The sequence below is a fragment of the Diabrotica virgifera genome, chromosome 1 (assembly GCF_917563875.1).
Source record: "Diabrotica virgifera virgifera chromosome 1, PGI_DIABVI_V3a".
Taxonomy (NCBI): domain Eukaryota; kingdom Metazoa; phylum Arthropoda; class Insecta; order Coleoptera; family Chrysomelidae; genus Diabrotica; species Diabrotica virgifera.
In genome coordinates this window covers 314186595-314214583 of record NC_065443.1, presented here as the reverse complement: position 1 = coordinate 314214583, position 27989 = coordinate 314186595, and the positions used below count along the sequence as shown (strand labels likewise).

Here is a 27989-nt window from a genome sequence, read left to right as displayed (position 1 = left end):
AATGCAGTACAATTAAACACAAAAAATATATGACAAAAACAAAGTTGGTTATTAGCTGCACAGATGAAAAAAGACTAACAAAACATATATCACGATCTTAATTGACTACAAGGACTAAAAGGATTTACCTTTTAATTACACAAAATTTGGCACTACAAATGTAGTCAATTAAGATCGTGATATATGTTTTGTTAGTCTTTTTTCGTCTGTGCAGTTAATAACCAACTTTGTTTTTTGTCATTTTGTTCATCATTTAAAATAGAATCTTCTGTGACATCATAAGTATAATAATTATGACTGAAATCAACTAGCCACGTATAAGACTAGATTTATCTTTTACTATCTCACAATATGTTTTCCATCTTTTGTATTATTTTGCGGTTCTTAGGGCACTCATCAGTGTAAACAAGTATACATTTGTTTGTATTTGCTTTAGGAAATATATTTTTTGCAAACCATTACTTTTTGTTAACATTCTGTTTAAAATATATTATAAATTTTTTATTAAAAAATTATTTAATAAATGGAATAAGTGTAACCACTGTAATTAATGTAAAGATAAAGGTTAAATTTTGAATAAAGTTAAAGGTGGCTAGTTTCAACTAATTGTAAGATTTCACTGATGATGGTTCCATAGAACCGAAAACGTTTTGGAATAATATTTTAATTTTTTTGGATAATTTTAATGTTATAATATGTCAAGAAGTCTTACTTCATTGTCATTGTAAGTTCTTTTTGAAGTTATAGTTCTTTACGCGCGATATGAGGGCGAATTTTTATATGTTAAAACCTACGATCCCGGCGCATGCGCATTATAACTTTGTTCTGATTGGATGTTCAAATGACATGTCAAAAATTATCCAATATGGCAGCTGTAGCGCAGCTGTGGTTTGGACGGTTGACGGTTTGGTTATGTATGGTTGTTGCGTTTTAAAATTTGTGGGAAGAGAAACAACAAAGGTTAGTTAATAGTTATACTGCCTTTTTAAATAGTTTTCATATTATATTTTTGAAGTTATACTTCAAAATGTTTTAATTTATGTATGTATCAGTCCAGAAAAGGTGTGGAAAGAATATATTAGTGTTTTTAAATATATTTCTCTACAAACGTGTTAAAAATGCAATTTTTAGGACTCCATGGGAGCGTTAAAAATGCTACTTTAAGGCACTAGTGCTTTAAAAATTTTAAGCCACTGCAGTTAAAAGTGAATTGTCAAATTGTGAAACGTCAAAATATTTATATTTCATTTATTAACATTAATATTATAATAATACAACTTGCGCAATTTGAAAAAGGTGGTTTAAAAGGTTTTTTATTATAATTTTGTGTCTTTGGATTTGTCTTCCTTGGGCGTGAAATAATAAAACATCTATTTTTATATTTCACTTGTCACCGTGATGTATAATTATGTATATCTGAAAGGTAAGTAGCATGCTGCTTGATGGCCTTGCTGGTAGAGCATTGGACCAGAGATCAAAAAATCGCGAGATTGCGTGTTCAAATCCCGGACGATTCATATTTTTTTCTTTTTTTTTTAATATTTGGCATTGTTTTGGTTCATTTTTGGTAATTATTGTTAATTTTTTGTATTGTAACTGTTAAATAGGTATATTTATTTCGTTGAAATTATATTATAACAGAAGTATAACTTCTTACGTGCGTACAAAGTACACACACATTTTTTTTTACTTTAAAAATCATTTCGTATACGAAGACTTTATGACACAGTTACGATTGAGTCATGTAATGTGTATAACTCGCTAGCCTCCATTTTTAGTCCAATAACGTTGATGAATATAGAAAACATTGATCCTTAAGTTTCGTTGAGATCTAACTAGATGGCGATACCAAATGCTTTGACTTTAATTATTTTAAATATAAAAAAATAATAAAATCAGCACCATTCAAATACAAATTTTTAAAATTTTTGGTTTTAATAATCTTAGAATAATAAAATATTCATACCTAGTATATACGAATGTCATTATTTACTTTTTTCTTTAATAAGTTCAAAGACACCATAAAAAGAAACCTTTTTTAAGTTAATAATTAAAATAAAATTAATAATGTAGATATTTAATTGGGGTATATATCTTTTGTAAAGAAAACCGTTTTAGACCAGGGCGCATCTGTAAAAATATTAGTACATTTGGACGTTGAGAGGTGACTCAAATTTTTTTGCAGAAATTGCTTGAAAATAACTCAAATAATAATATTTGAGTTATCCTCCCGCTCAAAAAGGTCCGGAACATTGTTTATATAATCAAAATGTCAAAAACTGAAGGAAAAATTCGATTTTTTTCTTCGTTTTTTGATTATAACTTTAAAAGTATTTATTTCCGAGAAAAGTTGTACTGACATAAAAGTTGCGTAATAAAATTTCCTACAATATAGAGTTGGTTAAAAATTTTAAAAAATAGTCACCCAGGGACGCGCCAAGTAACTTAGGCGCCGTCGTGCAAAATATTGATAAGCGCCTGTATCAAAAGTACCAGGGTAGTAGAAATATTATAATCAACCATTCCTTCACATTTCAACGTGGAAAACTGAAATTTTTTCTACATCTACCTATACTAGATTTTTTTAAGGAAACAATAGGTATACAGTACACTTATAAAAAATAATATATTCTTCTTCTTCCTTCTTGTCAGTAGACGTTAAAGCCTGTTCTTTCTTCAATATTAGCTTTCGTAAATTGTTTAGATTATCGCAACATATTTTTCTTGGTTTGCCAATACTTCTTCGTCCATTTGGTGACTTATCACGTGCTATTCGTACTGCCATTCTACTAATGTGTTCATTCCACTCCTGTTTCCGTTTTGTCACCCATCCATTTATATCTTCACGTCCTTCTTATGTTTTCGCTTCTTTCCCTAGGCAAGTCTGGCAACACGGTTATTTCTCGGAAACCGCTAGAACGATTTTTATAGATTTTGGTGGGTAAGGGTTTTCTAATGCTGTTGATATTATAGTGGTAATTACATTGTTGTCAAGTCTTCCGTTTTTCTGGAAATCTAAGGAACTTTCTTATTTAAAATAGAACACTCGGTATACTTTTTGCGTTTTGAAGTCCTTAAGAAATACTAATTATTTTTCATGTTATATTCCGTACACCTAAATGCCATAATTTCAGAGTTAATGCTACATTTATAAAAAAAATTTTAAACAAATTATAAAAATCAATTTTTTTCGGCCCGTATAGACATTATTTTAGGTGCTTTGGATCATTAGGAACAAAAAAGGTCTGTTGTAATTTTTTTCTAAAGTTAATAGTTTTCGAGTTATATACAATTTAAAACTGAAAAACAAAAACGAAAAATGATGATTTTCAAGCAAAGTTCCTAAATTCAAGCCTAAATCTTCTTCTATCAGCTACCTATAAGAATTTTTGGCACGTTTTATTCTAGAACATTGTTTTTTTAATTATTAATGAAGCGCATATGAGAAGACGGGCAATCAGGCTGGATTAACAATTAAAAAACAATATTTTAAAATGAAATAATGCCAAATTTCTTATCGGTATCTGATAAAGTAAGGTTTGAACTTGAGTTTAGGCACTTCGTAGTTTCAAAAAATAATATTTTTTACTTATGTTTTCGAACCTAGAAAATCATTATTTTTCGATTTTTTTCAGTTTTAAATTGTTTATAACTCGGAAACTATTAACTTTATAAGAAAATTACAGAGGGCCTTTTTTGTTCCCAATGATCCAAAGAACCTAAAATATGGTCTAACGGGGCCGAAAAAATTGATTTTCATAATTTGTTTAAAATTATTTTTTAATAAATGTAGCAATAACTCCGAAATTAGAAATAGGTATAGAAATATAACATAAAAAATAATAAGTATTTCTTAAGGACTTCAAAACGCAAAATATATACAGGGTGTTCGATTTGAAATAAGAAAGTTCATCAGATTTCCAGAAAAACGGAAGACTTGACAACAATGTAATTACCACTATAATGTCGGCTGCATTCGAAGACCCTTACCCACCAAAATCTATAAAAATCGTTCTAGCGGTTTCCGAGAAATAACCAAGTTGCCAGACTTTTTCGCAACCCTGTATAAAACACTGTATTGCACAATAAAACAGAACATAATAAAAACTATGTTAAAGTTATAAAACATTACTTAAAATTAAAAAAAAAACTGAAGATCAAAAAATAGAACATATTTATATTGCGATTTTTTTTTAACAAATACACTTATTATTATGAAAACCAACGGATATTTCTTATAGAAATTGAACTTTTCTTGCATCAACTTTGACAAATTCACTAATTAGATTTTTAGTCCTTTAAAAACTCAGATTCTGTAGAAATAATAACAAGATTTTCTAGCCGCTCCTGACCCACTCTAGATCTTAGTAATTATTAATTAGTTTTAGTTTAAAAAATAATCTCTCGGCTGAAGGTACAGAAATCGGTATAGTTAATAACATACGTAAGGCAATAGTAATGTTTGGGAATGAGTGGACTAAGTTATTTTTTGCAATTTTTTTTTACTTCAAAAAATATTTAGTTGTGAATTGGATTTTTTTTATTTAACTCTGCCGAGTCAAAGGGCGCATTTAACGCCTTGGCGTCGTCGTGCGCCGCACGACCTTGCCCATATGAACGGAGCGGTCCCTGTAGTCACCCTTGTTGCAAAATAGCAATAATTGCGAAAAAAAAAAACATACAAAAACAAGTATTCGTATTTTACGTTTTTCAACCATTTATGCTACACTTAGGACCATATTTCACCCAGAAAAACTTTATGATACAGTCAAACAATACTGTAAATTTCATTAAGATCGGTTCAATAGATTTTGCAAAATAAATTTTGCAATCCAGCTTTCGCAAAAAAAATTCATTTTTTTCAAAATGTTACAGGACTGAAAATAAAGCAGATAGCAAGTTGAAATTTTTTTTGCTTATAGAAGTGTACTTTACCTTCCATTTGCAATTTGCAAAACTAAAATCTATTAACTACCACGACGTCAGGAATTTTTTTAAATAAACATTAATTATTGGTGTTACGCGCAGGACAGTGGATAGTTTGCTCTGATTGGACATTCCAATGACCTTTGATAATGATTGATACATTTTAATTTTTATTACATTTCGATATAAATAAATAAATTTGTTTATTGCAAAATAAAAACACATACTCTATCCTTTGAAATAACACTTTTTTTAGCAAAAACTTTCTTTGTTCATATATTTTAACTTAGAGAATAAAAGTTTATTATTTTTAAACATATGCAATTGTTTAAACAATATTTCACAAACAATAATAAAATTAGTTTGATTTTTGTGGAATTAAAATATTAAAATACAACAAAATATAGTGTAAGAAAATAATATATTAAATAAAGATTGGAAGAAATTTTGGTGGAAATCAACTTGTGTGAATCGAACACCGCTGTCCTGCGCGTAGCACCAAAAATTAATGTTTATTTAAAAAACTTCCTGACGCTGTGGTAATTAATCGATTTTAATTTTGCAAATTGCAAAGGAAAGTTACAGTACACTTCTATAAGCAAAAAAAAATTCAACTTGATATCTGCTTTATTTTCAGTCCTGAAACATTTTAAAAAAATGAATTTTTTTGCGAAATCTGGATTGCAAAATTTATTTTGCAAAATCTGCTAAACCGATCTTAATAAAATTTACAGTATTGTTTTACTATATCATAAAGTTTTTCTGGGTAAAATATGAAGGTCCTAAGTGTAGCATAATTGGTTGAAAAACGTAAAATGCGAATACTTGTTTTTGTATGGTTTTTTCGCAATTATTGCTATTTTGCAACAAGGGTGACTATTTTTTAAATTTTTAACCAATTCTATATTGTAGGAAATTTAATTGCACAACTTTTATGTTAGCACAACTTTTCTCAAAAATGAGTAGTTTTAAAGTTATAATCAAAAAACCAATAAAAAAATCGAATTTTTCCTTCATATTTTGACATTTTGATTATTTAAACAATGTTCCGGACCATTTTGAGTGGGAGGATAACTCAAATATTATTATTTGAGTTATTTTCAAGCAATTTCTGCAAAAAAATTTGAGTCACCTCTCAACGTCCATCTCAAAACAGATGCGCCCTGGACTATTTCTAACGTAAACTGTTTTCAATGGTCAATAGCAATGTTTAAAAAAATATTCGTTCAAAAAGGATTAAAAAATAGCAGTGTTTCAATTTGTAGGAACAAATAGAGTTGCAACTATGTCACATAACGGTTTTATATTATTATTTATCCAACATGACGTGTAGTTAGTTCCGTAACCGACACGACAGCTATTTAGTGTAAAAACCTCTCGTTCAAATGTAGTATCTCTTACTTTTGTAAATGAACTCAACGAAATATGATATTTATGTTCTGGCTCAGATTAGGCCCTTATCATAAGAAAATCTAACGTCAATTCCGGTCATTTGATGTACCTACCTAGAGACCAAAGTTCAAAGGGTCTGCGCTAGGAAGCTATAAATCTTGCCCTTTACCTGTTCTACACCATCTTCAAATTATGTTATATAGGTCACGATTTGCGTTTTAAGTCCTCTATCAAAAATTCTTCCTTTTCCTCTGTTCTTTACACCCTACCTGTGGGGCGAAGGCACATATGGTGTTAACGTTGATATTGCCTGCGTTCTGTTGTACACTCATTCTCATTATCCTATTACTTCTTCTAGTTATCCTTAGAAGATGTTCCCTTCATTCGTGTTCTTTCCACACAATGCCTATTCCATTTCTGCCATGACCGTTCTAACTGATACATATCCAAGTATGTACCTACTAACTTACATCCATATGTTATAGTCAAAGCCCGAATTTCAGGCACTCCTAGGTTTGACTAGGCAATCCTCAGGTCTGACTGACGGTCTTAGTCAAAGCCCGAAATAAATTACAGTTTCGGCCTTTGACTAGTCAAACCTAGGAGAGACTAAGTTGGTCAGGCAAAGGCCGAAATTTAATTTTATAAAATCGGGGTTTGACTAGTCAAACCCCGATCAGGTATAAAATGTCGTAATTTGTTATATTAGGTTTAATAAAACGTAATTTTTTGATTTCAGTGTTTATTATTTTTATATTGTCGCAATTAAAATAAAAAAATAGTGTTTATTCTCACATGTTGAGGCATTATGACATTTAGATTTGCACATAACGTTAGACCTTTTACACTTACATAATTTTGAAGAGCATTTCTTATTTCAGTAGCATTTTATTAAGCCTTGTCCTCCAAATTTAGAATCTTTTGTACTAATTTCTCTTAGAGACGGCTTAGCGTCTGGAACATCTTCGAAATTAAGTAAATTCTCTTTGCATTATCTTATTTGATTTCTTGAAAAAGTGTGTTTACTTTTCCTTATGTCATACTACTCTATAGAAACCGTCAATTGTTTTATCGTCAACTGTGAAAAAAGATATTGCAATCGGAGGAGAAACTAAGGATCACCATAATACTAACAAAGTCCCTGGACCGTCGTCACTAGGAGAGGAAGAAAATGGTCAAACAATTCAGATTACTTCTTCGGATGTGGTTTGTTGTATTTGCCAAAAAGAGAGCTCTGACGCACATACGTGCATAATTTGTAGTCAGGTGGTACATGTTGTATACGCTGACAGCACACCTGGTGCATACTATGAAGGTTTTAAAAGAAAAGTTACATGCATGCTTTGTGCACACACAGAAAATATTAAAATAAATAAAGAAAAGGCGATTGAAGGTCTTTATGCCCAGGCTAACGTTATGGAACAATTAAGTGAAAAAAAATTCCTCCAATTTCGATCGAAAAAACTGTAACAATACCGATCCCTAGCTTTGATACAGCCAAAGGAGATGCTCGAAATATTTTGGGTATCATACAAGATAAAACAATTGACGGTTTATATAGAGTTTGTACGAAATACGGAACAATAAACACACTTTTTTCAAGAAATCAAATAAGAAAATGCAAAGAGAATTTTGATGGATTCGACCGTTACTTGATGGAAGTTCATTTTATCTAACAATAAAACACTGAAAACGTTTGTTTTCTATACTTCCACAAAATTTATTATAACTAAGTGACTACAGCTGTTTCGGCGGAGTGCCTTTCTCAAGTGATACAGTTTACAATGTGTTTGCCTTTTTAAGTCTTCAACTGAAGAGGTTGAGGAGTGGGGAGCTGTTTGTCTCGAGTTGGTCATTCAGAATTACATCTGTATTTTTCAGTTTATTAATTTCCATAGATTCTAAAAAAGATAGCTTAAGGCCTTTATTTTGAATATGTAGAATTTGAAACTCTTCATTGAAAGAATGATTATGATCTAGAAGGTGAAGTGCGTATGTAGAAGTGTCTGTTTTTCTATTGTTGATGATAAGTTGGGATGTTTTAAGTGTAAACACAGCTTAAAGTGAGTTGGTAGCTCTGAGAGAGATGGCCATCTGGCACTTACTGTTCTGCGGTGATGTTCCATGCGGACTGACAGGTAGGGCAGAGAACAACGGGGCAAAAGACAGTAGTTATAGAAAAACTGAATGTAAAATGTATTGAATAACATATTAGTAATAAATATGAATTATTTCATCGACAGTGGTCTTATTAATTAAACAATGGTTAAGGTACTTGAGGACATATCAATGGCGACGAGGATAAAAGTGGTAACGAAGTAAATACTAATTGTTTTATGTAAACCGATGTCCGGTACCTTTGTTAGTGAATCAAGATGGCGAACAAAAAGTTCGAAGAATTTATTCCAGATTTACAACCCTGGACTATTTACGAAGAAAGATTGGAACAACATTTTGTGGCAAATGGGGTTGAAGAGGAAGCTATTAAAGTGGCGATCCTAATCAGTTCGGTAAGTGCACCCACATACACCTTGTTGAGAGATCTATGTTTTCCAGAAGCTCCCAAAACCAAAACATTTGCAGAATTATCACAGTTATTAGCTACCCATTACGGAGGTCAAGTGAGTACATGGAGAGAGAGATGTACATTTTTTGACCTGCGGCAAGAAACTGAGAAAAAAATAGCGGACTGGTATGCTAGGATAAGAAGTGCTGCAGTTACGTGCAAGTTTGGGGCAGATCTAACCAAAGTGCTGCTAAATAAGTTCGTGAGTGGTATGTGTCCTAGTAAAATTCTCGACAGATTATGCGAAGAGGATGAAAAGGCGACGGTGGAGCAGATGGTGAGTTTGGCAATGAAGACAGAAAATGCTATTATGGCTTCAAAAACAAGCTCGAGGTCAACTGTAAATGTTCACGTGATAGATCATCAGCAAGCTTCGTCATCGTCGAGTTCTCGAGTTCGTCGGCAGGGACAGGATGGAGGTTGGCAACATGGGACAAGGCGGACAATGCATGGCAGCTCAAACGTCAATGTAAATTCAAGTGTCAATCAGATGTCGAAATGTAAGATATGTGGAAATAAACACAAAAATAGTTGTAAATATAAAGATTACATTTGTAATATATGTAAAAAAATTGGGCACTTGGCTAGGGTCTGTTTGGCACATAAAAATAGTGTTAATTTTATAGATAGTGAGGCGGAAGAGGACATTTATACATTAGACAGCATAGAATCAAGAATTGTTGATCTGTGCCATGTACAAGTCAAGGTAGACAATCCCTTTAAAATCCAGGTAAAGATTGAAGGCAAAATATATGAGATGATCATTGATAGTGGCGCTGGTATAAGTGCAATCACAAAAGAAACATATATAAATAATTTTTCTCATTTTAGGCTAACCAGTGATGATCTGTTGCTAAAAAGTTATGAAGGTAGTGTCTTTTCACCAGAGGGATATTTTATAATAGATATGGGCTATAAAAGCAAGAAAATACCAGTAAAGCTATACGTTGTTCAAAAAGGTTCTGCAAATATTCTAGGGAGAGACTGGATAAAGGCCTTCAATATTAGGCTTGAAATGATGAATCAAATTGTAAGTAATAGTAAAATTCTAGATCTAATAAACAGTTTTTCAAACGTATTTACTAGTAAGTTAGGAAACTTTAATCATAAGGAAATTTCAATTAAAGTTGTGGAAAATGCTAAACCAGTTTTTTGCAAGCACAGAGCTGTTCCTTTAGCCTATGCGAAAGAGGTAGAGTTAGAGTTAGATAGGTTAGAGAAAGAGGGAGTAATAGAATTAATAGACAATTCAGATTGGGGAACACCTTTAGTCTTTGTTCAAAAATCAAATGGGAAAATACGAATATGTGGGGATTACAAAACAACAATAAATAAACATTTAGAAGATGTGAAATATCCACTTCCAAAAATTGATGAATTATGGAATAAACTAAAAAAAGGTCAACGTTTTTCAAAAATTGATTTACAACTAGCTTATATGCAGTTCTCCTTAAATATTGAATCAAGTAAGTTGTTAGCGTGGAACACTCACAGGGGTTTGTACGCAGTTAAAAGATTACCATTCGGAATAAAATCAGCAAGTAGTATATTTCAACGAGAAATTGAAAATCTCTTTAAGGGCATGAAAAATGTAACAAATTTTTTAGATGATATAATAGTAACGGGGGAAACAGCAGAAGAACATATGACTAACTTGAGGGAAGTTCTTAGCAAACTTGAAAAGGCTGGGCTGACAGTTTGTAAAGAAAAATGTGTATTTTTTAAAGAGGAAGTTGAATACTTGGGGTACAAAATATCAAAAGAAGGCCTTAAGAAAACAGATAGTAAAATTGCTGCAATAATAAATGCACCTAAACCAGAAAATATAACAGAAGTTAGAGCTTTTACAGGGCTAGTAAATTATTACCATAAATTTATACCTCGGGCTGCCCAGATCTTAGAACCAATATACAAGCTTTTAAAAGGTAATGTAAAGTTTTTCTGGTCAAAAGAATGTGAAAGGGCATTCAATATTATAAAAGATATAATAGCATCAGATAATTGTTTAGTTTATTTTGACCCTGACCTTCCAATAATAGTAACAACAGATGCAAGTGACAAGGGTATTTCAGGCATGTTAAGCCAAGTTAAAGAGGGAGAGGAGAGAACAGTAGCATGTGTGTCAAGAACTCTCATGCCAGCAGAAAAAAAATATTCTACAGTTGAAAAAGAGGCTTTAGCAGTTCATTTTACCATAAATAAATTTTACCAGTACCTCTGCTGTAATAAGTTTAAATTAAGGACAGATCAAAAAGCGCTAGTTGCATTATTTGGAGAACACAGGAGCATCCCTAAAATGTCCGCAAACAGGATACAAAGGTGGGCTTTATTTTTGTCATCGTTTGACTACAGTATTGAACATATCAAGGGAATAAACAATCCTGTAGCTGATTATTTATCAAGGTCACCAGTGCAGGTTACGGGAACAGTAGAGGAACCAGCGGAAGGAATGACATATATTCATTTCACGGAGTCTATAGAATACTGGCCAATTAACAACAAAGTACTTAGAGAAGAAACAGACAAAGATGGCATTTTAAGGGCAATAAAGATGTATATTAAAACGGAAAGATGGCCCAAACATTTAAGTGATGAAATAATGCCATTTTACCATAAACGACAAGAGTTGTATTTAGATGAGCACATAATAATGTGGGGACATCGTATTGTGGTACCATCAAGTCTAAGACCACAAATCCTCGATGAGCTCCATGCAGGACATTTTGGAATAGTCAGGTGCAAGTCATTAGCGAGATCATATGTTTACTGGCCTAAAATAGATTCCGACATAGAGCATAGGGTAAAAAGTTGTGGTCCATGTTTAAAGAATAGAGACAACCCTCCATCAGAGTTTTCACCGTGGCCTGAAGTGGACAAAGTATTTGACAGAGTGCATATAGATTTTTTGCAATTAAAAAGCAAGTTGTGCTTAATATTGGTGGATGCTTACAGCAAATGGGTAGAGGTATTTCCTATGAGTAGGGCGACAGCAGCAGAAACGCAAGAAAAACTAAGGGAAGTTTTTGCCAGAATGGGACTACCAAGGTTATGTGTGAGTGACAATGGACCTCAACTAGTTGACAAAACCATGGAAATATTCTTTAAGAAAAATGGGATTAAGCATTTAACAGGGGCACCTTACCATCCATCCAGCAACGGAGCTGCAGAACGGTATGTCAGGACATTTAAAATGAAGCTGAAAACAGCCCTAGATGATCCAAGAAACTCTGGTATTCCACTGTCTACATTAATATCAAGATATTTACTAACATATCGCAACACAAAACACCCAGTAACAGAAAAGTCACCAGCTGAACTTGTATATAATAGATCATTGCGAACAAGAATATCAATGATGGCCGAAAAGCCCAGTAAAGAACAGCAAAATATTTCTATAAAGGAGAAAAGATGTTTTGAAATAGGAGAAAGGGTTATGGTAAGAGACTATAGGGAAACAAACCGAAAGTTGTGGGTGGCAGCTAAAATAATAAATAAAGTAGGTAAGAAAACTTATTATTGCAGATTAGATAGTGGTCAGGTATGGAAGCGTCATACGAATCAGGTAGGCAGGTGTAGCACTGAGTTTGCAAACAACAGGGAAAATGAACTTGACAGTAACAATGACTTTCAATATATAAAACTACCAAACGTAGTACATCCGGTAGGTGAGAGTATAACACAATCTGAATCAAATTTGGAGAAGTTAACGATGGAAACCCAAGGTGAGCCAGTTTTGCTGGACATGGCTACTTCTTCAGACACTGGCAACAGATCATCAACTGATACAGTTTACAGGTCAGATAATGAACAAAACATTATTGTTAATTATCCATCTGATAATATGTCTCAAACAGGTAGAAGCAGACGCGTTACAAATATGCCAAAGAAATACAATGATTTCATTCTAGAGTAAGTCAAAAAAAAAAAAAAAAAAATTGTTCAGTTAGGTTTTACATAATCATATTAATCATATTTGGGTAGATATAAATTAAGGGTGAGGGTGATAAGTTGGGATGTTTTAAGTGTAAACACAGCTTAAAGTGAGTTGGTAGCTCTGAGAGAGATGGCCATCTGGCACTTACTGTTCTGCGGTGATGTTCCATGCGGACTGACAGGTAGGGCAGAGAACAACGGGGCAAAAGACAGTAGTTATAGAAAAACTGAATGTAAAATGTATTGAATAACATATTAGTAATAAATATGAATTATTTCATCGACAGTGGTCTTATTAATTAAACAATGGTTAAGGTACTTGAGGACATATCAATGTAGAATTTGAAACTCTTCATTGAAAGAATGATTATGATCTAGAAGGTGAAGTGCGTATGTAGAAGTGTCTGTTTTTCTATTGTTGAATGCCCTTTTGTGTTCTGCTATCCGTTTGTCAAAAGTTCTGCCAGTTTGACCGATGTACGTTTTCGGACAGTCACCACAAGTTAGTTTGTACACACCACTCTGTAGTTGCTTTCTCTTTCGGCTTTTATTGTTCTTAATATATTTGCTTAAGTTGTTGTTAGTTCTGAAAGCTGGTGTTATTCCTTTCTTTTTTATATATCTGGCTATCTTTGTTGTTATCTTGCCAGTATATGTGAGAGAGCAGAAGGTACTGTACCACCACAGAAAGAACCCAGTAACTTTTGCTCTCTCACATATACTGGCAAGATAACAACAAAGATAGCCAGATATATAAAAAAGAAAGGAATAACACCAGCTTTCAGAACTAACAACAACTTAAGCAAATATATTAAGAACAATAAAAGCCGAAAGAGAAAGCAACTACAGAGTGGTGTGTACAAACTAACTTGCGGTGACTGTCCGAAAACGTACATCGGTCAAACTGGCAGAACTTTTAACAAACGGATAGCAGAACACAAAAGGGCATTCAACAATAGAAAAACAGACACTTCTACATACGCACTTCACCTTCTAGATCATAATCATTCTTTCAATGAAGAGTTTCAAATTCTACATATTCAAAATAAAGGCCTTAAGCTATCTTTTTTAGAATCTATGGAAATTAATAAACTGAAAAATACAGATGTAATTCTGAATGACCAACTCGAGACAAACAGCTCCCCACTCCTCAACCTCTTCAGTTGAAGACTTAAAAAGGCAAACACATTGTAAACTGTATCACTTGAGAAAGGCACTCCGCCGAAACAGCTGTAGTCACTTAGTTATAATAAATTTTGTGGAAGTATAGAAAACAAACGTTTTCAGTGTTTTATTGTTAGATAAAGAGAATTTTCTTAATTTCGAAGATGTTTCTGACGTTAAGCTGTCTCTAAGAGAAATTAGAACAAAAGATTCTAAATTTAGATTACAAGGCTTTATAAAATGCTACTGAAATAAGAAATGCTCTTCAAAATTATGTAAGTGTAAAAAGGTATAACGTATTGTGCAAATCTAAATGCCATAATGTCTCAACATCTGAGAATAAACACTAATTTTTTTAATCAAATTACGACAATATGAAAATAATAAACATTAAAATTAAAAAATGACGTCTTATTAAACGATATCTAATAATTTACGATATTTTAAGCTAGATCGGGGTTTGCCTAGTCAAACCCCGATTTCATAAAATTAAATTTCGGCCTTTGCCTGACCAACTTAGTCTCTCCTAGGTTTGACTAGTCAAAGGCCGAAACTGTTATTTATTTCGGGCTTTGACTAAGACCGTCAGTCAGACCTGAGGATTGCCTAGTCAAACCTAGGAGTGCCTGAAATTCGGGCTTTGACTATAACACATATCCAAGATCTCTCGACTAGTTACCTTTCCAACGAGTTTATTGCACATAAAGTACACCAATCATTCTCTATATTAAATCAGCGAGCTGTCTTCCTTTACCTGTCATACTTTCTACATTGAGTGTTGAAATCCCTAGGACCAGCTTCTCTGGCACCTTCGGTCCGCTAAGGGGTGGCCCTAACTAACTTTTCTTAGGGGTAATGTTCCTACTATTAACCGCTTAGAGGCATTTGAAATTAGGATGTATCGGCAACACTAAAATTACCGTGGACGTGTGTATACGAAAATTGGCTCAGATTTAGGTTGGTGCAAACGATTGACAGGCAGGAACAAAATTTTATTACTTACAAACCTATTGAGTCTAGTGCTAATAGGAAGACGGTAGTAAAGAAAATAAATAACCTACGGACTTCTTACAACCCTTCTTTTATTTTTGCACAAAATAAGCCAGGTTATCACAAGCGCCTCGTCTTCTGCTATCGCGGATGAAATGTTAAAACTGTGAGATAAGTGATGAGGATGAATGTGAAAGCACCCTACAAGAATAAGAAAGTAGCTATCAAAACGGGTAATGGAATATGTTTAGTCCATTTAAGACGACAACGAGAATATTACAGGACTGCTCCACATCCCCTACCCTGTTCAAAATATTCCCGAAAAAAACCTGAAACCATAGAAAGGAAAGTTCGAAGAAATGGCATACCAGTAAGAATCGAATACCTATACACCGTAAGTTTTGCTGACGACCAAATAGTGATCGCACAAGATGAAGTTGGCCTCAGCTTTATGATGAGAGGACTGGAACAGGAATATACAAAGAATGCATTAGAAATAAACCTAAGTAAAACTGAATATGTAACAACGTAGAATATAGAAACAAAACAGCTGAAAATAGATAAATATAAACAAATCAAACGAACATACATGTCACACGAAAATTAAATCCGGTACTGTGGCATAAGAATATCAGTATAAAAACAAAAAGAAGAATATCATGGGTGTGAAAATTGGACAATAAAAAGAAGAGCACCAAAAACAAAATAAAAGCAACAGAGATGAAATTACTAAGGAGAAGCTACAGAGTAACAAGAGGAGATAAAATGAATAACACAGGGATTAAGAAAATAATCAGAATGAATATGAACACAGAACAGAACAAGTGAATAAAACAGAAGAGATTAACCTGGTAGGTCATGTCAGAGGAGTAGGAAAAAATCGTTGGATAAACAAAATAACAGAGTGGAACCATATAGGAAGAAGGAATAGAGACAGGCAGATCCCGAAGATCTTTCAGAGATGAAATGGACTAGGCAATGGAAAGAAGAAATCTGCAGGAAGGAAACTGGCAAAACAGAAAGAACTGGAGAGAACGGTTGAGTGAAGGAATACAGTGAAAACTGTAGGAATCCTTGGTGTATATACGTTAAAAAGAAGAATAGCTTCCATGAAAATTTGCTATTAGAAAAAACTTCAAACGTTTAACCCTATCACAAATCAACGTTCAGCTATGTAACTTTTTATGACACACCGTATATTAAATTTGCTAAATCAACTGTTTTTGTATTCACTTTCATTAAATCGCGCCACGATCTTACGGAAATATTTCCTATCAAATTTGAGCCTATAGTAGAAAATAGAAACTAGTGTTACACTTTCCCTTTTATTCGTTTATTTTTGTTTCTATTAACTTTAAATCGTATTCGGATGTGTAAATTGTTGTGCTTGTTAGTAGCATCCTATAATTATGCATCAGTACGAAAATAAAAGTTGTTGCTTTCGGTTTTTTTAGTTAATGTTGCGAGGTGTATCACAGTTTTGGTAATCCGACGGTTATCTGCTAGAGTGGCTCTGCCATTGTATTTCATCAATTATAACTTTTTTTATTAATTTTTAAATTATATGTTAGATTCGACATCTGGTGGTATATGTTATTGACTCTTAGTAATGTGTGGGCTTTAGCTAACTGAATTCTTTCAATAGTCGAAATACTATTGCAAAACCTATTGCACTCAAGGCAGTGCAAAGGAGTGTTTCACGATGTTTTAATTAGGTACTGAACATATCTTTTGGTAATTGATGGATTCGACCGTTACTTGATGGAAGTTCATTTTATCTCACAATAAAACACTAAAAAACGTTTGTTTTCTATACTTCCACAAAATGTATTACAACTATGTTATTACTACAGCTGTTTCGGCAAAGTGCCTTTCTCAAGTGATATATTTTACAATGTGTTTGCCTTTTTAAGTCTTTAACTGAAGAGGTTGAGGAGTGGGGAGCTGTTTGTCTCGAGTTGGTCATTCAGAATTATATCTGTATTTTTCAATTTTATTAATTTCCATTGATTCTAAAAGTGATAGCTTAAGGCCTTTATTTTGAATATGTAGAATTTTAAACTCTTCATTGAAAGAATGATTATGATCTAGAAGGTGAAGTGCGTATGTAGAAGTGTCTGTTTTTCTATTGTTGAAAGCCCTTTTCTGTTCTGCTATTCGTTTGTCAAAAGTTCTGCCAGTTTGACCGATGTAAGTTTTCGGACAGTCACCACAAGTTAGTTTGTACACACCCCTCTGTAGTTGCTTTCTCTTTCGGCTTTTATTGTTTTTAATATGTTTGCTAAAGTTGTTGATAGTTCTGAAAGCTGGTGTTATTCCTTTCTTTTTTATGTATCTGGCTATTTTTGTTGTTATTTTGCCAGTATATGTGAGAGAGCAGAAGGTACTGGGTTCTTTCTGTGGTGGTGGATACACTAATTTCAAGGCTTTCTTATGGAGTTTTTGGTTTAAAATGTTGTTAACTGTTTGTTCGTTATAGCCATTGCTTACTGCTATTTGTCTAATGATATTTAGTTCTCTCTCGAAGTTATTTTTTGTCATAGGAATTTCTGTCAGTCTATATATCATGCTATGGTAGGCTGCTAATTTGTGTTTTGTAGGATGGGATGATGAATTGTGTATAGTTGTGTCAGTATGGGTAGGTTTATGAGAACTCATGTTTGTTGTGTAGTCTGGTAATCGTTACATCTAGAAAGTTTATGGAATTATTCTGTTCTGTTTCTATTGTGAACTCAATATTACAATGAAGTGAATTAATGTATGATAGAAATTGGTCAAGTTGTCTGTTAGTTCCTGTAAAGCAGACTAGTATGTCATCCACGTATGCTATCGATAAAAGTGACTATAATAACAAAACAATAGAATTTTTAAATAACCAAAATAGTATAACACTAAACAAAGACCCCACAGAAAAATACCGAAAACAAATTAAACTAGCCATTGAAAATTCAAAATCAATACTAAATCCAACAGAACAGAAATACCTTAATATTATGAACCCACAACCCCCTAAATTATACTCTTTTATTAAACTACACAAACCTGACCACCCAATAAGACCTGTAGTTTCTTTTTATACAGCTCCGTCATATAAACTATCAAAAAAACTGTCAGATATTATTACAGAATACACTAAATTTTCACCTAAATTCACCGTAAAAAATACACTAGAACTAGTTAATAAAATACAACATTTTCAATTGCCCAACAACTCCAGACTAATTTCATTTGACGTAAAAAATCTTTTTCCTAGTGTTCCTCCTACAGAAACTTTTGTTTTAGTTAAAAACCTTTTAGAACATAATAGTACAAATCCGATCATTGCATCTGAAATTTTACACCTTCTTGAAATTTGCATAAATCAAGACTATTTTGAATTCAATAATCAAATTTACACAAACAACAGTGCAGGACTTATTATGGGTAATCCTCTAAGCCCATTACTATCAGATATATTTATGAACCAACTTGAAACAACAATTTCTAAACACCCCGTATTTAAACAGTTCTTATATTGGTGGAGATACGTGGATGACATACTAGTCTGCTTTACAGGAACTAACAGACAACTTGACCAATTTCTATCATACATTAATTCACTTCATAGTAATATTGAGTTCACAATAGAAACAGAACAGAATAATTCCATAAACTTTCTAGATGTAACGATTACCAGACTACACAACAAACATGAGTTCTCCGTATATCATAAACCTACCCATACTGACACAACTATACACAATTCATCATCCCATCCTACACAACACAAATTAGCAGCCTACCATAGCATGATACATAGACTGGCAGAAATTCCTATGACAAAAAATAACTTCGAGACAGAACTAAATATCATTAGACAAATAGCAGTAAACAATGGCTATAACGAACAAACAGTTAACAACATTTTAAACCAAAAACTCCATAAGAAAGCCTTGAAATTAGTGTATCCACCACCACAGAAAGAACCCAGTACCTTCTGCTCTCTCACATATACTGTCAAAATAACAACAAAAATAGCCAGATACATAAAAAAGAAAGGAATAACACCAGCTTTCAGAACTAACAACAACTTAAGCAAACATATTAAAAACAATAAAAGCCGAAAGAGAAAGCAACTACAGAGTGGTGTGTACAAACTAACTTGTGGTGACTGTCCGAAAACTTACATCGGTCAAACTGGCAGAACTTTTGACAAACGGATAGCAGAACAGAAAAGGGCTTTCAACAATAGAAAAACAGACACTTCTACATACACACTTCACCTTCTAGATCATAATCATTCTTTCAATGAAGAGTTTCAAATTCTACATGTTCAAAATAAAGGCCTTAAGCTATCACTTTTAGAATCAATGGAAATTAATAAATTGAAAAATACAGATATAATTCTGAATGACCAACTCGAGACAAACAGCTCCCCACTCCTCAACCTCTTCAGTTAAAGACTTAAAAAGGCAAACACATTGTAAAATATATCACTTGAGAAAGGCACTTTGCCGAAACAGCTGTAGTAATAACATAGTTGTAATAAATTTTGTGGAAGTATAGAAAACAAACGTTTTTCAGTGTTTTATTGTGAGATATCTTTTGGTATAAATGACAGATATTTATTTTAAAATAACATGTTTTTTATTTGTAAGATTTCGAATTCTAATTATTTTTTTCAATTTGGCGTAAACTGGCTATGTTAGTTGGGTGGAGAAGGGAGTAACCCTATAACTGATGCAGCCGGTCCCCGCCCGGAAAAGAGGAGAAATAGAGGAGTAGCATCTCTATAAAAAAACAGGGACCATTGTGCTGATAAGTAGAAGGGCACCATTTAATAACTGTCAACGGCATAAATATAAAAATGCAAAAGGCAATGCAGAACCACTGCAATAAACATTCGGAGAATAGTCTTTAGTACAATTAGCATAACTACGACAAATCATAGAGAATATTATTACTGATAATGGAATTCGGATACCAAGATCCAACAGAGAAGGACAACCAAAGACGTAAGACCTTCTCAGTCGTCAACAAACGATATCTTTGACAATTTAGTATAAAAAACCTCACAATTTACACATTGAATGTTAAAACATTATTAGAGGCAGGAAGGACTCATATTGCAATCAAGGAGATGTATATAAACCATCAACAGATATAATATATGAATAAGCGAAATGAAATGGACGAACTCTGGAAAATGTTAAGTTAGTGATGTTGGCAAATATTATTCAGGTAAAACCAACGAAAGATATAAAATAGAGAAGGTATAATCCTAAATCAAGAAACTGCCAGACATGTCAAAAACTTAGTACCTGTATCGGAAAGAATACTCCTCATTTAACTTAATACCTACCCAATTACAACTAACATTATCCAGGTATATGCCCCTATAACTGGCAAACCAGACGAAGCCGAAGCAACTGAAGCATTCTATAAATTATCCAACACCATAAAAAGCCTTCTTAAAATAGAATTAACTTTGATTATAAGTAGATAATCTAAATGCATTTGTAGGGGACAATTGGGACAATTCATATGACAGTTTGTTTTTGGAGAAAAACTTTAGTGAGTGTGAATTTATAGCAGAAGAAGAATTTGAAGTTTTTTATTTTTTGGTTTTTAGTTGATTTTTTTATATTTTTAAATTTAGTCACTCGTAACTAAAAAAAAGCGTTTCTTAAAAAAATTGTTTTTTCATATTTTTTTATATTGTATTGTATTCGAAATTTGTCGGGGTGGTCAAATAAATTTTATACAAATTCTTGAGACAAGGAGGTATTGATATTTATATTTTTTCTGCTTTGTAGAGTAATGTATAAAGACTATTCTTCTACTTTAAAAATTTTTCTGACAAGCATTTTGAACTCGATATAAAAAAGTCCTATCTATTGAGAAGAAATTATTATCAAATTCGTTGTACCCTGTCACACACCGTATTAATTGGGTCAAAAATATTTTGCAATTTTTTATTTTTAACGATGATAATATTCTCACGCTTACCAACCTACTATTTATTTTTCCGCAACATTTTTTTGAAGTTATACTTCTTTACCGGCGATAGAGGGTGATTTTTTATATGTTAAAACCTATCAGCCCGGCGCATGCGCATTATAATTGTTCTGATTGGATGTTCAAATGACATGTCAAAAATTATCCGATATGGCAGCTGTGGTTTGGAGGTAAAAGTAAAGGTAAACAAATGTATAATATATTAGTTTTATTGTTGTGAGGACAGAAACAAAAAAGTTTATAATATTGTAGTGACTTTTAAATAGTTTTTAAAAGCAACAGGTACGTAATAATTGTTAATGTATCATGGGTATAAACCTACCTATTTGATCTGCCAAAATACATAGTATGTAATACTTTTATTTATATAATTTGATTACCATCAAAATTTCTATCAATATTCACCTAATATATTGTTTTTTTTTACTCTATGTTTTGTTGTATTTTTTCAATTCTAAATCATTTCAATTCAAAATTAAAATAATTTGATCAATTTTCAAAATATCAAAATATCACAAGTTTAATCCGTTTAGTTAGTCGATCTTCGTAAATAATGACACATAGTGTCCGTGGCTAAGCGGAGAAGGCGAATGAATTCCAATACCAACCGCTGTTATCAGCGCTGGTTCGAGTCCCAATAGAAACTTTCTTTTTTGTTTTTTTTTAATAAATTTTATGATTGTAAGTATTTTATTATATAATTGTATTTTCAGAAAATACGTATTTAGTTAAAAACATTTTCGACAATTAATGTTCAGACATCATTTGTGGCTTGTTTAATGTGTTTGTGTGTGTTTTATTCTTTTATTATTTTAATTTTTGGCACTGTTCTAATAAAAATGTTTGAGAAGTAGTAAGTATAAATTAGTTTAATATTTAAACAAAATATAAATAAAAAGTATATTAATTTCGTTTAAATCATATAATAGAAGTATAACTTCTTACGTGCGTACAAAGTACACACGCATTCTTTTTTTGAAAATCTGTGTAATAAATATTAGAAATTCTTCACCAACTCACATTTGTAGTTCTGCAGAGGGCCTCGAAAACACTCCAATCCTCCTCTGTGTTACCGGACATACGCAAACCATCAAAAGTTTCAATCACAACACTCTTTGTGGGTACTTGAGTCTAACCGCTAAATAAAAAAGTATGCTAACCACCTGAGATTTTCGCAACGTTGTTAGCCAACAATGAGGTTGAAAGGCACAATAGGAAGTTTCTGTTTGTATAATCAATATCTCAATAACAACTTGTTTCGGCGGAATGTCATCCCATCGCATAAAGGCAACATTAAGCAGCTGCGATTGGATTGTCCTCTTTTTTATGTTAGAATAGAGTTCATTCACATTTTGGATGATATAACATTTTCTTATTGATGCTGCTACATTTATTTATGGTAAATTTGATCAATATCTCCGAATTAACCCTTTAGCGTTGACGTGACAAAAATATCACGCACGCGGTGACTTGTTCAACTCATTTAATTGTTTTTTAATAAGAAAATGTTTGCATCAATCAGGGGTTATTAGCTGATACAATAATAAGTAAGGATTATAGTTCATAACTTATATATTGGTGTGCTAATGAATGAATGTATTACAAGCATATGCTCGCAATCAAGACTATGAAGAAGAAATTGAAAAACTCTGTCATAATTTACAAAAAATATTAGCATTTACAAAGAAACAAGAGGAGATATGTGGACATCGTTTTGAGTAGAAAAGCAACTACTTAGTAATAATAAACACAATTATCAATCTCCCAAACCGTCGGCGTCGGCGTACGTTTACACCTGGAAATAACCAGCAGATAGGTACACCTGACGAGCATGTCGTAAAATCAAATAGACTCAATGTATAAATAAAAGATACACAGTACAGATATACACAGATACACACAGTACAGAAGATCTGAAAATGGAAAATCTCACACTTATCCCAAAACCAGAAGAAGCCTGGGGCGTACAGACCTATATCTCTGGCCTATATTCCAGAAGTAATAGAAAAACGGTGCATTTCGGCCATCAGTATAGTTTCAGGAATAAAAAATCTGTGGTAGACGCCATACAGGATCAAGAGGGAGAAATCATAATATGTCATATGTAGGAACAGATAGATGGTGGCTCTCTTTTACTGGATGACCTCGGGATAGCTCCATATCTGCGTCAGAGACTACTTCACAGATTCATCAATATTGCGAGGGGTAACTCTATGAGGAGTATGAGCACCACAGCGGGAGTGTCTCAGGGCTTCATCCTGGGATCATTGCTTTAGAATGTCCTGTACAATGAAATTCAGATAATCTGGTAGAGCACAACGAAAACTGCTTAAACTGGTGCATAGATAGAACCGAGTCCTCAACAAAGTGAAGACGTGAATAAAAAGCAGGAACCTCATTCTGGCAGCCGAGAAGACTGAAGCTATGATCCTCAAAGTTCCGAGGACCCCAGACCATATAGTTCTAGGCCTTTCGGATATAAGGGATCTTACCTGCCAAAAAAGTAAAGTAGCTGACAGTAGCTCTAGATACGAGGCAAACTTTTACTGAGCACGTTAAATACGTCGTTCTCATGACAGAGGAGAGGACTGTGTAGCTGACAAGGATTATGTTTAACGTGGGAGTACCAGGGACTGCCAAAAGGAGAATTTGAATGAAGGTGGTCCACGCTACGTTGTATGACAACAAGTTCTTAACATCAAGAAATATAGAAGGGTGCTTGAAAAAATCCAAAGAAAAGCACTAATAAGGGCGTATACAGTGCCTATGCAAGTGGTGAGAAGACCAATCAGGAGAAAATAATAGCAGTGTTCGCGCTGTACAAATCGAACGTATTCAGAGTAAGTTCGGGATTAGTTTCCAATGCGCAGGCGTCAACGTAAACTTATCCTGGACATGCTCAGGATTTTTCGCTCCACGAACAATTTTCGGATTGATAATGTAATGACGGGTTGCATACATTAAGGTTAGAGAAGGAAGCCTTTTGTTGTCCCTTTCTTATTTCGAAATCAATGTCAAAAAAAATGCAAATTCAACAAATTTTATGTCAACAAAGAGAAAGAGTCTACACTTTTGTAGATAGTAAAAGATTGTTATGTATTACTTGGAAATGGCAGCTTAATATTTAGATATAAAAATTACCTTTAACTTCCTGGGGGTTGAACATTATCTGAAGGAAGGAATAATTTAGTAAAGCAATCATTTCCAATTTTGACATATATGTATTGAATTTGATAGGTTGTGGCATTGTGTTGTGGTTTATTACACCACAAAAATAATGAAATATAACAAGACACAAGAAATATTTTCAGAATAAGTTTGATGTGTTGTTTATGTTTCATTATATTCAATAAGAGACTAATTTAACTCATAAATTAAACTGAAAAATAAACCACAAGAATATGTAGTTACTTATAAGCTCATCTAGATAGAAGAAATTAAGTAAAAACAGAGTACAATTTATTGTAATACATACTACCGTAATAGATAATTATCGAATATCGAATGAATACTAGAAAAGGTACCGACTTGTTTATAAACATACTAATGGAAAACATTGACAAACACAACTAAAAAAAGCTTTAAAAAAAAAAGTATTAAAATTTGTTTGAAGAATATTTAAATGATACAACACTTTACATAATTTTAAAACTTTAAAAACCAGAATCTACATCTACAAGTTGTTTAACAAAACAATATTTTAGGTTAAGAATTGGAAGGAGTAAGAACAGAATGTCAAGAAATTCTTCCCAAATATTTTGTGCGCCTGTGCCTGTGCGAACTTAAAATCCTCGAACGTCGAGAGCGTATCCCGGACACGTTCAGGATCTTTTTTCTGTACTGCGCGAACACCGAATTAACAATCCGGAGGGTGTTCAGAGGGAAAGATTTGACGTGCGCGAACGCTCAATTTTTGTAATGCGCAGGCGTTCTCTCTCTGGGTATACCCAGGATGTCCTGCGCGATCAAAGCTATTAACTATATATTGCAGCAGAACCAGGTGGCAGAAAAAATGAACAAATGAGAATAGGCGAACGAGGGTATTAATTCCAAATATAGCCGACTGTATAAAGCTCGGTAACAGAGACATTAATTACTTTCTCACTCAGTTGCCAAAAGGGCAGGGCCTTTCAGGACCTGTCTTAGAGGGATAGGGAAAGTTGCGGATGGAAACTTTACCGACTGTGGAGTGGCTGATATAGCCATGCATTGAAAAGACTGTGTGCGGATGGGCGCTTCCACTCTGAATCCAAGACACTCCAGGTCATCCTTGACGGAGCATAATTATCGGAACTTAATTTTATCTTTTATCGTGATCTTATATCTCAACCAATTGAAACCCCGGGCAGAAGTTTTAGATCCAGCTATCCCTAGTTTTATGTAGAATTATAGCTACCAATTAATTTCAGTTATTGCAAATTTTCTTTTCTTTTTGAAAAAGAAAATTCTACCTCAAGATCTAATATTTTACAAAAAAAGGAATATTGTTTATTTTCAGTGAATAAAAGTCATTTTTACAGACTGAACATACACCACTCCAACAATATTTAAACTTCATGAGAAAGTTCTTGTGAATTTGGCGAAAATTGTTTATACTAAAGCCATTAAACAATTTTGTGTGGGAATTAATATTCTATTCTTGTCAAGCCATCGCATTTCTTTCACATTTCTCTACCCACTTTGAAAATTATTACGGTTATTTTCTAGTGCTCTTATAAACTACTAATCTAATTTTTGTATTCTGTATTCTTAAAAAAATTGTACTACTATCTATGGCACTTTGACCGTTATAAAATTTGGCATTCGATATTATAGTATTGAATTGACATTTATTTAAAACATTACAATTTATTTAATTATCATTTAATAGTTATTTTTCTACAACCGTGTTTTTTTTTTATTAATGGCTTTGACAGAGCCAATTAGCCAGTACAACCGTGTTAAAAATGAAATTTTTAGCACGCCATACGAGCGTTAAAAATGCTATTTTAAGACACTAGTGCTTTAAAATTTTTAAGGCACTGCAGTTCGTATTGACTGTATAGGCAATTTTGATGTAATGTCAAAAAAAATATAAAAATGCAATGTCAGTCAAGTTCAAGTAAAAGTTTTTGTAGATATTGTCCTGTAATTACGTTTGTAGAAAAAAATATTGTATGATATGCGTGTTAAAAAGTACATTTTTAAGGCACTAATGTGAATTTCAGAACTCGCTTCGCTTATTCTGCAAACTTTCACATGCGTGCCTTAAACGTGTACTTTTAACACTTATATCATAAATAACTATTATCTGCGTCCACATTTCCAGCTCTTGTGTTTGTGTTAGTCGCCATGAATTTGGTTTTATTTTGATTTATATGTAACCCCATTCGTTCTGCTGCTACTACTAGCTCGGTTAGGATTTCCGCAGTTCTTGCCCTGGTTCTTGTCTTAAATCTATTGACGTGGTCTAAAATGGGTCCGTTATTGTTCAACGGGATGCATAAAGGCTTCCACGTGACTATCTTAACGGTGGATTTTGCTTGTAACAAGTAAGAAACTTTTTTTGCATTTTCGGCATTAATATCAAATTTAAATGTAAATACCTCATGTGGAAATTCTTAATCGTCTATGATCTCCTACCTCCCAATAATATGTTTGGGCGAAATCAACCGCAGCTCTACATCTTTCACTTGTATCCGGATCCGGATGAAAAGAGGTAAGGTATAATAATACGAGTGTCGGAAGATCGGTGTATGTTTATAAATTAAAAGACTACCAGGGATATAAGATTCTCGATAAAACTGGCTATTATAGTATGCTGCTCGGGTAAGAGATTTCACTGACCACTTGTTTTCTTTCGTATTGCGTTCTCTTAACTAGGTCGATCATCATTAAAAACTTGTCTGGGAAATACAGCGGTGTAAAGATGTCTTCAGATAGTTAGAAGTACTGATTCGATTCTTTGGAATCATTACCATTGTTTTTATGTACTTTTTGACAATATCGATTTATCTTTTGGATGGGGGAAACATGAGATAACTAGCCAATATTTTGAACACTATCCTTTTTTATTAAACGCTTTTCTTTACTTCAATAGTTTACATAAAATATTTAGACGTTAATTTGTCTGACTTTTCTTCAATGCAAATAAATGAAAATTTGCAGACATATGCATTCGCGGGAACAATACACGAATAGTCAGTCAATGCATATTTTTTTATGTTTATTAATTGTTGAAATAAAAGAAAACGATTTTAATGGAAAATGCTTAAATTCTCTTGTTTTTACAATGTAGAAATTTGAAAATTTTACGGATTGTAGCTAATGATATGAACTACCCTTAGGGCCGGTTGTTCGAACGCTAATCAAAAATGGAATCCACTGATCATTATCAAATATTTGATTACAATTATATTTGATTAAACGTACTTCTGACAGATGTCACATTTTGAGGTTATGTTGACTGATTTATTTTATTATTTTGGTTTTAATCTAAAATAAACCATAATTAAACTCTTTCTGATGTTAATTTCTTGTTTTTACTTAAAAATCAATAATAATAAGCAATTTTTAATAATTTAAGAGCTGCGGCTATATTTTAATTACCTACTGATTTAGCTACAATCAATGAATGATTAGTGTTTTACATGTATTTTTGACGTCTCGATTTGATTCCCATCAAGCAAAATTAATTACAATGAACTGATTGATTATACTCAACTTCTTGATTAGCGTTCGAACAACCGGCCCTTAATTTCACTTTTTACGTTAATTGTTTACGTTATTCTTCATAAATAAACAATAAAATTTCAAAGGGCCTAGTCGGGTAAGATGATGAAAACTGCCCCCAACTCGATTCGAATTCTATATAGGTCACCGTTGAGCATATACATATAGTGAAACTCACTTTCTGAAATTTTTAGCCCCCTAAGTAGTCATGTGACCCACCTAGAGCCTAATTAGGGTTTTTACGTTTTTATTTTTTGTCTCAGCCGCATCGAGAACTAGCGAAAGACTTTTTAAATTTTTAAATTTAAAA

At 32.9% G+C, this 27989-nt stretch overlaps 1 protein-coding gene across 1 annotated transcript in view; it reads right to left on the bottom strand.

Moving 5' to 3' along the window:
• Nucleotides 1-22114, bottom strand: part of LOC126878608 (coiled-coil domain-containing protein 170) — a 107988-nt gene extending 85874 nt beyond the window's left edge. The window contains exon 1 of the mRNA XM_050641427.1: nt 21989-22114. Within this exon, the coding sequence (XP_050497384.1) occupies nt 21989-22048 (60 nt within the window). The 5' untranslated portion in view covers nt 22049-22114. The remainder of the gene's footprint in view (nt 1-21988) is intronic.
• Between the last annotated feature and the right edge of the window lie 5875 nt (nt 22115-27989).